Source organism: Pseudoliparis swirei, chromosome 4 (genome assembly GCF_029220125.1).
Source record: "Pseudoliparis swirei isolate HS2019 ecotype Mariana Trench chromosome 4, NWPU_hadal_v1, whole genome shotgun sequence".
NCBI lineage: Eukaryota > Metazoa > Chordata > Actinopteri > Perciformes > Liparidae > Pseudoliparis > Pseudoliparis swirei.
Window position 1 is genome coordinate 1,309,205 of NC_079391.1, and position 9,023 is coordinate 1,318,227.

Consider the following 9,023-nt stretch of genomic DNA (forward strand, 5'->3'; position numbering starts at 1 on the left):
GGCTCCTCTAGTGGTCTGGGGGGTCAGGGTGGCTCCTCTAGTGGTCTGGGCGGTCCGGGTGGCTCCTCTAGGGGTCTGGGGGGTCAGGGTGGCTCCTCTAGTGGTCTGGGGGGTCAGAGGCTTCACATCGGAGTTTAAACAAAAAAACTGGGCTTTATTTTTTATTTTTTTATTTTGGTTCAATGGGAGAGAAAGCTGTAGCCGTGATGAAGAGCCGCGGGTCGGGTCGGGTGTCGGGTCGGGTATCGGGTGTCGGGTTGCGTGTCGGGTCGCGTGTCGGGTGTCGGGTCGGGTCGGGTGTCGGGTTGGGTCGGGTGTCGGGTCGGGTGTCGGGTCGGGTGTCGGGTCGGGTCGGGTCGGGTATCAGGTGTCGGGTTGCGTGTCGGGTCGCGTGTCGGGTGTCGGGTCGGGTGTCGGGTCGGGTGTCGGGTCGGGTCGGGTCGCGTGTAGGCTCGCGTGTCAGGTCACGTGTCGGGTCGGGTATCGGGTGTCGGGTCGGGTCGCGTATCGGGTGTCGGGTCAGGTGTCGGGTCGGATCGGGTGTCGGGTCGGGTGTCGGGCGTCGGGTCGGGTGTCGGGTATCGGGTGTCGGGTCAGGTGTCGGGTCGGATCGGGTGTCGGGTCGGGTGTCGGGCGTCGGGTCGGGTGTCGGGTATCGGGTGTCGGGTCAGGTGTCGGGTCGGATCGGGTGTCGGGTCGGGTATCGGGCGTCGGGTCGGGTGTCGGGTTGGGTCGGGTGTCGGGTCGGGTGTCGGGTCGGGTCGGGTGTCGGGTCGGGTATCGGGTGTCGGGTCGGGTTGGGTCGGGTGTCGGGTCGGGTGTCGGGTCGGGTATCGGGTGTCGGGTTGCGTGTCGGGTCGCATGTCGGGTGTCGGGTCGCATGTCGGGTCGGGTCGGGTCGCGTGTCGGCTCGCGTGTCAGGTCACGTGTCGGGTGTCGGGTCGGGTCGGGTGTCGGGTCGGGTGTCGGGTCGGGTGTCCGGTTGGGTCGGGTTTCGGGTCGGGTATCGGGTGTCGGGTCAGGTGTCGGGTCGGGTGTCGGGTCGGGTGTCGGGTCGGGTCGGGTGTCGGGTCGGGTCGCGTGTCGGGTCTCGGGTCGGGTCGGGTGTCGGGTCGGGTGTCGGGTCGGGTATCGGGTGTCGGGTTGCGTGTCGGGTCGCGTGTCGGGTCGGGTCGCGTGTCGGCTCGCGTGTCAGGTCACGTGTCGGGTCGGGTATCGGGTGTCGGGTCGGGTCGGGTGTCGGGTCGGGTGTCGGGTCGGGTCGGGTATCGGGTGTCGGGTCGGGTCAGGTGTCGGGTCTGGTCGGGTGTCGGGTGTCGGGTCGGGTCAGGTGTCGGGTCGGGTATCGGGCGTCGGGTCGGGTCGGGTGTCGGGTGTCGGCTCGCGTGTCGGGTTTCAGAGCCGAAGAACACAAACACACTGGAACGCCTCAGGAACCATCGGCAGACTAAACGTTCTCAGACCTCACAGGAGGGGCGGAGCCAGACGCTCGTCTTCATCATGAGAGAGAGAGATACACAAGGAGAAGCTCTCAGACATGAGAGTAGAGCCCAGAGCAGCAGATCCTGATACCCTGAGACCCTCTGAGCTCTATCACACCAGGACGTATCCACTGACGTTCGTCCACATGAGATGTTTCCTCCTCCTCCTCCTCCTCCTCCTCCTCTTCCTCCTCCTCCTCCTCCTCCTCCTCCTCCTGCTTGTGTCTCTTCGTGGCGTGATGTATTGAGCGTGGGATCAGAGCTTCCAGAGCGGCTTCCATACGCAGCGAGGCTCTGGAAATCATCCTCTCACTGAGCCACGCTCGCTGTACATTCAGCCCGGCTCAATACCGCCCCCCCCCCCCCTCATTATATCTTGCCGTGGATTAACCCGGCGCTGCTGATCAAAAGGAAGCTGCTCCGCGGCCCCGGACCCCCGGACCCCGGCCTCCATTAGCCGCTCTTCAACTTATTATCATGGAGGAATCCATTGTTCATCCACAGGTAGCGTGTGTAGGGGGGGGGGGGGGGGGGTCTGATGCACCTTCTGGTGTGGAGACTGTTTCCAATTAAGAAGCATGAACAATATCAGAGAGAGAGCCTCAGGATGGGTCCCTGTCACGTGTTCATGTGTTCACATGTTCATGTGTTCATGTGTTCACGTGTTCACATGTTTATGTGTTCACATGTTCATGTGTTTACATCTTCATGTGTTCACATGTTTATGTGTTCACATGTTCACGTGTTCACATGTTTATGTGTTCACATGTTCATGTGTTCACATGTTTACATGTTCATGTGTTCACATGTTTATGTGTTCAGATGTTCATGTGTTCACATGTTTACATGTTCATGTGTTCACATGTTTATGTGTTCACATGTTCATGTTCATGTGTTCAGATGTTCATGTGTTCACATGTTTACATGTTCATGTGTTCACATGTTTATGTGTTCATGTGTTCACATGTTCACGTGTTCATGTGTTCACATGTTTATGTGTTCACATGTTCACATGTTCATGTGTTCACATGTTTATGTGTTCACATGTTTTTGTGTTCACATGTTCATGTGTTCACATGTTTATGTGTTCACGTGTTCATGTGTTCACATGTTCATGTGTTCACATGTTTATGTGTTCACGTGTTCATGTGTTCACATGTTCATGTGTTCAGATGTTCATGTGTTCACATGTTTACATGTTCATGTGTTCACATGTTTATGTGTTCACATGTTCACGTGTTCACATGTTTATGTGTTCACATGTTCATGTTTTCATGTGTTCACGTGTTCACATGTTTATGTGTTCACATGTTCATGTGTTCACATGTTTATGTGTTCACATGTTCACGTGTTCACATGTTTATGTGTTCACATGTTCATGTGTTCATGTGTTCACATGTTTATGTGTTCACATGTTCACGTGTTCACATGTTCATGTGTTCACATGTTTATGTGTTCATGTGTTCACATGTTCACGTGTTCACATGTTTATGTGTTCACATGTTCACATGTTTATGTGTTCACATGTTTATGTGTTCACATGTTCATGTGTTCACATGTTTATGTGTTCACATGTTCACGTGTTCACATGTTTATGTGTTCACATGTTCATGTGTTCATGTGTTCACGTGTTCACATGTTTATGTGTTCACATGTTCATGTGTTCACATGTTTATGTGTTCACATGTTCACGTGTTCACATGTTTATGTGTTCACATGTTCATGTGTTCACGTGTTCACATGTTTATGTGTTCACATGTTCATGTGTTTACATGTTTATGTGTTCACATGTTCATGTGTTCACATGTTTACATGTTCATGTGTTCACATGTTTATGTGTTCAGATGTTCATGTGTTCACATGTTTACATGTTCATGTGTTCACATGTTTATGTGTTCACATCTTCATGTTCATGTGTTCAGATGTTCATGTGTTCACATATTCATGTTCATGTGTTCAGATGTTCATGTGTTCACATGTTTACATGTTCATGTGTTCACATGTTTATGTGTTCATGTGTTCACATGTTCACGTGTTCATGTGTTCACATGTTTATGTGTTCACATGTTCACATGTTCATGTGTTCACATGTTCACGTGTTCATGTGTTCACATGTTTATGTGTTCACATGTTTTTGTGTTCACATGTTCATGTGTTCCTGTGTTCACATGTTCATGTGTTCACATGTTCATGTGTTCACATGTTTACATGTTCATGTGTTCACATGTTTATGTGTTCATGTGTTCACATGTTCACGTGTTCATGTGTTCACATGTTTATGTGTTCACATGTTCATGTGTTCACATGTTTATGTGTTCACATGTTTTTGTGTTCACATGTTCACGTGTTCATGTGTTCACATGTTCATGTGTTCACATGTTTACATGTTCATGTGTTCACATGTTTATGTGTTCATGTGTTCACATGTTCACGTGTTCACATGTTTATGTGTTCACATGTTCACATGTTCATGTGTTCACATGTTTATCTTTTCACATGTTTATGTGTTCACATGTTTACATGTTCATGTGTTGATGTGTTCACATGTTCATGTGTTCACATGTTCATGTGTTCATGTGTTCACATGTTCATGTGTTCATGTGTTCATGTGTTCACATGTTCATGTGTTCATGTGTTCACATGTTTACATGTTCATGTGTTCACATGTTCATGTGTTCATGTGTTCACATGTTTACATGTTCATGTGTTCATGTGTTCACATGTTAATGTGTTCATGTGTTCACATGTTAATGTGTTCATGTGTTCACATGTTCATGTGTTCACATGTTTATGTGTTCATGTGTTCACATGTTCATGTGTTCATGTGTTCATGTGTTCACATGTTTACATGTTCATGTGTTCACATGTTCATGTGTTCATGTGATCATGTGTTCACATGTTTACATGTTCATGTGTTCACATGTTCATGTGTTCATGTGTTCATGTGTTCACATGTTCATGTGTTCATGTGTTCACATGTTTACATGTTCATGTGTTCACATGTTCATGTGTTCATGTGTTCACATGTTCATGTGTTCATGTGTTCACATGTTAATGTGTTCATGTGTTCATGTGTTCACATGTTAATGTGTTCATGTGTTCATGTGTTCACATGTTCATGTGTTCACATGTTCATGTGTTCACGTGTTCACATGTTTATGTGTTCACATGTTCATGTGTTCACATGTTTATGTGTTCACATGTTTATGTGTTCACATGTTCATGTGTTCATGTGTTCACGTGTTCACATGTTTATGTGTTCACATGTTCATGTGTTTACATGTTTATGTGTTCACATGTTCATGTGTTCACATGTTTACATGTTCATGTGTTCACATGTTTATGTGTTCAGATGTTCATGTGTTCACATGTTTACATGTTCATGTGTTCACATGTTTATGTGTTCACATCTTCATGTTCATGTGTTCAGATGTTCATGTGTTCACATATTCATGTTCATGTGTTCAGATGTTCATGTGTTCACATGTTTACATGTTCATGTGTTCACATGTTTATGTGTTCATGTGTTCACATGTTCACGTGTTCATGTGTTCACATGTTTATGTGTTCACATGTTCACATGTTCATGTGTTCACATGTTTATGTGTTCACATGTTCACGTGTTCATGTGTTCACATGTTTATGTGTTCACATGTTTTTGTGTTCACATGTTCATGTGTTCCTGTGTTCACATGTTCATGTGTTCACATGTTCATGTGTTCACATGTTTACATGTTCATGTGTTCACATGTTTATGTGTTCATGTGTTCACATGTTCACGTGTTCATGTGTTCACATGTTTATGTGTTCACATGTTCACATGTTCATGTGTTCACATGTTTATGTGTTCACATGTTTTTGTGTTCACATGTTCACGTGTTCATGTGTTCACATGTTCATGTGTTCACATGTTTACATGTTCATGTGTTCACATGTTTATGTGTTCATGTGTTCACATGTTCACGTGTTCACATGTTTATGTGTTCACATGTTCACATGTTCATGTGTTCACATGTTTATCTTTTCACATGTTTATGTGTTCACATGTTTACATGTTCATGTGTTGATGTGTTCACATGTTCATGTGTTCACATGTTCATGTGTTCATGTGTTCACATGTTCATGTGTTCATGTGTTCATGTGTTCACATGTTCATGTGTTCATGTGTTCATGTGTTCACATGTTCATGTGTTCATGTGTTCACATGTTTACATGTTCATGTGTTCACATGTTCATGTGTTCATGTGTTCACATGTTCATGTGTTCATGTGTTCACATGTTCATGTGTTCATGTGTTCACATGTTCATGTGTTCATGTGTTCATGTGTTCACATGTTCATGTGTTCATGTGTTCACATGTTCATGTGTTCATGTGTTCATGTGTTCACATGTTAATGTGTTCATGTGTTCATGTGTTCACATGTTCATGTGTTCACATGTTTATGTTCATGTGTTCACATGTTCACATGTTCATGTGTTCACATGTTCATGTGTTCATGTGTTCATGTGTTCACATGTTCATGTGTTCATGTGTTCACATGTTCATGTGTTCATGTGTTCATGTGTTCACATGTTTACATGTTCATGTGTTCACATGTTCATGTGTTCATGTGTTCACATGTTTACATGTTCATGTGTTCACATGTTCATGTGTTCATGTGTTCACATGTTAATGTGTTCATGTGTTCATGTGTTCACATGTTCATGTGTTCAAGTGTTCATGTGTTCACATGTTCATGTGTTCACATGTTTATGTGTTCATGTGTTCACATGTTCATGTGTTCATGTGTTCACATGTTCACATGTTCATGTTCACATGTTCATGTGTTCATGTGTTCACATGTTCATGTGTTCATGTGTTCACATGTTCATGTGTTCATGTGTTCATGTGTTTACATGTTCATGTGTTCACATGTTCATGTGTTCATGTGTTCACATGTGAGTGTGCCCTGCGTGCCTCTCTCTGGTTGTTGCTCTCTGGTTGCCGCTCTCTGGTTGCCTTTCTCTGGTTGCCTCTCTGGTTGCCTCTCTCTGGTTGTTGCTCTCTGTTGCCGCTCTCTGGTTGCCTCTCTGGTTGCCTCTCTGGTTGTTGCTCTCTGGTTGCTCTCTGGTTGCCTCTCTCTAGTTGCATTTCTCTGGTTGCCGCTCTCTGGTTGCCTCTCTCTGGTTGTTGCTCTCTGGTTGCCGCTCTCTGGTTGCCTCTCTCTGGTTGCCTCTCTCTAGTTGCATTTCTCTGGTTGCCTCTCTCTGGTTGCCGCTCTCTGGTTGTTGCTCTCTGGTTGCCTCTCTCTGGTGGTTGCTCTCTGGTTGCTCCTCTCTGGTTGCTCCTCTCTGGTTGCCTCTCTCTGGTTGCATCTCTCTGGTTGCCTCTCTCTGGTTGCCTCTCTCTGGTTGTTGCTCTCTGGTTGCCGCTCTCTGGTTGCCTCTCTCTGGTTGCCGCTCTCTGGTTGCCTCTCTCTGGTTGCCTCTCTCTGGTTGTTGCTCTCTGGTTGTTGCTCTCTGGTTGCCGCTCTCTGGTTGTTGCTCTCTGGTTGTTGCTCTCTGGTTGCCGCTCTCTGGTTGTTGCTCTCTGGTTGCCTCTCTCTGGTGGTTGCTCTCTGGTTGCTCCTCTCTGGTTGCCTCTCTCTGGTTGTTGCTCTCTGGTTGCCGCTCTCTGGTTGCCGCTCTCTGGTTGCCTCTCTCTGGTTGTTGCTCTCTGGTTGCCTCTCTCTGGTTGTTGCTCTCTGGTTGCCTCTCTCTGGTTGTTGCTCTCTAGTTGCCTCTCTCTGGTTGCCTCTCTCTGGTTGTTGCTCTCTGGTTGTTGCTCTCTGGTTGCCTCTCTCTGGTTGCCTCTCTCTGGTTGTTGATCTCTGGTTGTTGCTCTCTGGTTGCCTCTCTCTGGTTGCCTCTCTCTGGTTGCCGCTCGCTGGTTGCCGCTCTCTGGTTGCCTCTCTCTGGTTGTTGCTCTCTGGTTGCTCCTCTCTGGTTGCCTCTCTCTGGTTGCCTCTCTCTGGTTGCCTCTCTCTGGTGGTTGTTCTCTGGTTGCTCCTCTCTGGTTGCTCCTCTCTGGTTGCCGCTCTCTGGTTGTTGCTCTCTGGTTGCCTCTCTCTGGTTGCCTCTCTCTGGTTGTTGCTCTCTGGTTGCCTCTCTCTGGTTGCCTCTCTCTGGTTGCTCCTCTCTGGTTGCCTCTCTCTGGTTGCCTCTGTGTGTTTGAAGTGTACTTACAGTGAATATGATCCACGCCGCTCCGCTAAGAGCTTCTCATAAAACTGTCTTCAAAGACATTTTAACATCTTTGTTTACAAGAGAAGCAGAAAAGACGATTTGGCTCAACGCTCGTAAAAACACGGCACTCCCCACCTCGCTGCACACACACACACACACACACACACACATGCACACACACACACACACATGCTCACACACACATGGACACACACACTCTCACACATGCACACACACACACACATGCTCACACACACATGGACACACACACTCTCACACACACACACACAGACGCTCTTCCGGCTCTCGGGGGACGGCAGCGTTTAAGACGCTGTGTCACATTTCTGTGTAATAAATAGCAGAGATTGATTTGACCTCCCAGACTCCAGGAGGATGGAGGCGGAGCCTCTCGGGAGGCAGGGAGGAAACCCGAGAGCGCGTTGCGGCTTTAAGGGCCGCGGCGGTCCGGCGGGGTCGATCCTCCAGAACAGGGGGCGGAGCCTCACACGCCTCCAGCTGCTGCCTCAGCTCCCGGTACACGTGGGACGGAGAGGAGGGGAAGGTCACAGGGGTCAGATACCGCGACCTCAGACCGATCTTCACAGTCATCATATAAAATACTAGAGACGTGTTTTACAACTCGATCCATTCAGGAGGGAAACAGGTCGGAGCCGAGGAGAGGGAGCCGAGGGCCGGCGGCTTCTTCCTCTTCTGCATATCTGGAACCTTGAAGAGGGGGCGGGGCCTCGGGGAGGGGCGGGGCCTCGGGGAGCATTTACAGTGACACGCGGGGAGGAAATTGCCTGAGACGCGTCTGCAGGTCTGGCACCCAGACAGACACACACACCACGCTGCACACACACACACACACACACACACCACGCTGAACACACACACACACACACCACGCTGCACACACACACACACACACCACGCTGCACACACACACACACCACGCTGCACACACACACACACACCACGCTGCACACACACACACACACACCACGCTGCACACACACACACACACACCACGCTGCACACACACACACACACCACCCTTCTCTCTCTCTCTCTCCTCTCTCTCCTCTCTCTCTCTCTCTCTCTCTCCCTCTCTCTCTCTCTCTCCTCTCTCTCCCTCTCTCTCTCCCTCCCTCTCTCCCTTCCTCTCTCTCTCTCTCCCTCTCTCTCCCTCTCCCTCTCTCTCTCCCTCCCTCTCTCTCTCTCTCTCTCTCTCTCTCTCTCCCTCTCTCTCCCTCCCTCTCTCCCTTCCTCTCTCTCTCTCTCCTCTCTCTCTCCCTCCCTCTCTCTCTTTCTCTCTCTCTCTCTCTCCCTCAACAC

General features: G+C 48.3%; 1 protein-coding gene across 1 annotated transcript; it reads right to left on the reverse strand.

The window, feature by feature from the left end:
* Positions 1–519: 519 nt before the first annotated feature.
* Positions 520–8,294, reverse strand: LOC130192576 (uncharacterized). Its single transcript, XM_056412663.1, has 2 exons — positions 8,092–8,294; positions 520–1,183 (listed from the first exon to the last, which is right to left on the reverse strand). Exons 1-2 carry the CDS (start codon positions 8,292–8,294, stop codon positions 520–522), a joined length of 867 nt encoding a protein of 288 aa, XP_056268638.1.
* Positions 8,295–9,023: the final 729 nt, after the last annotated feature.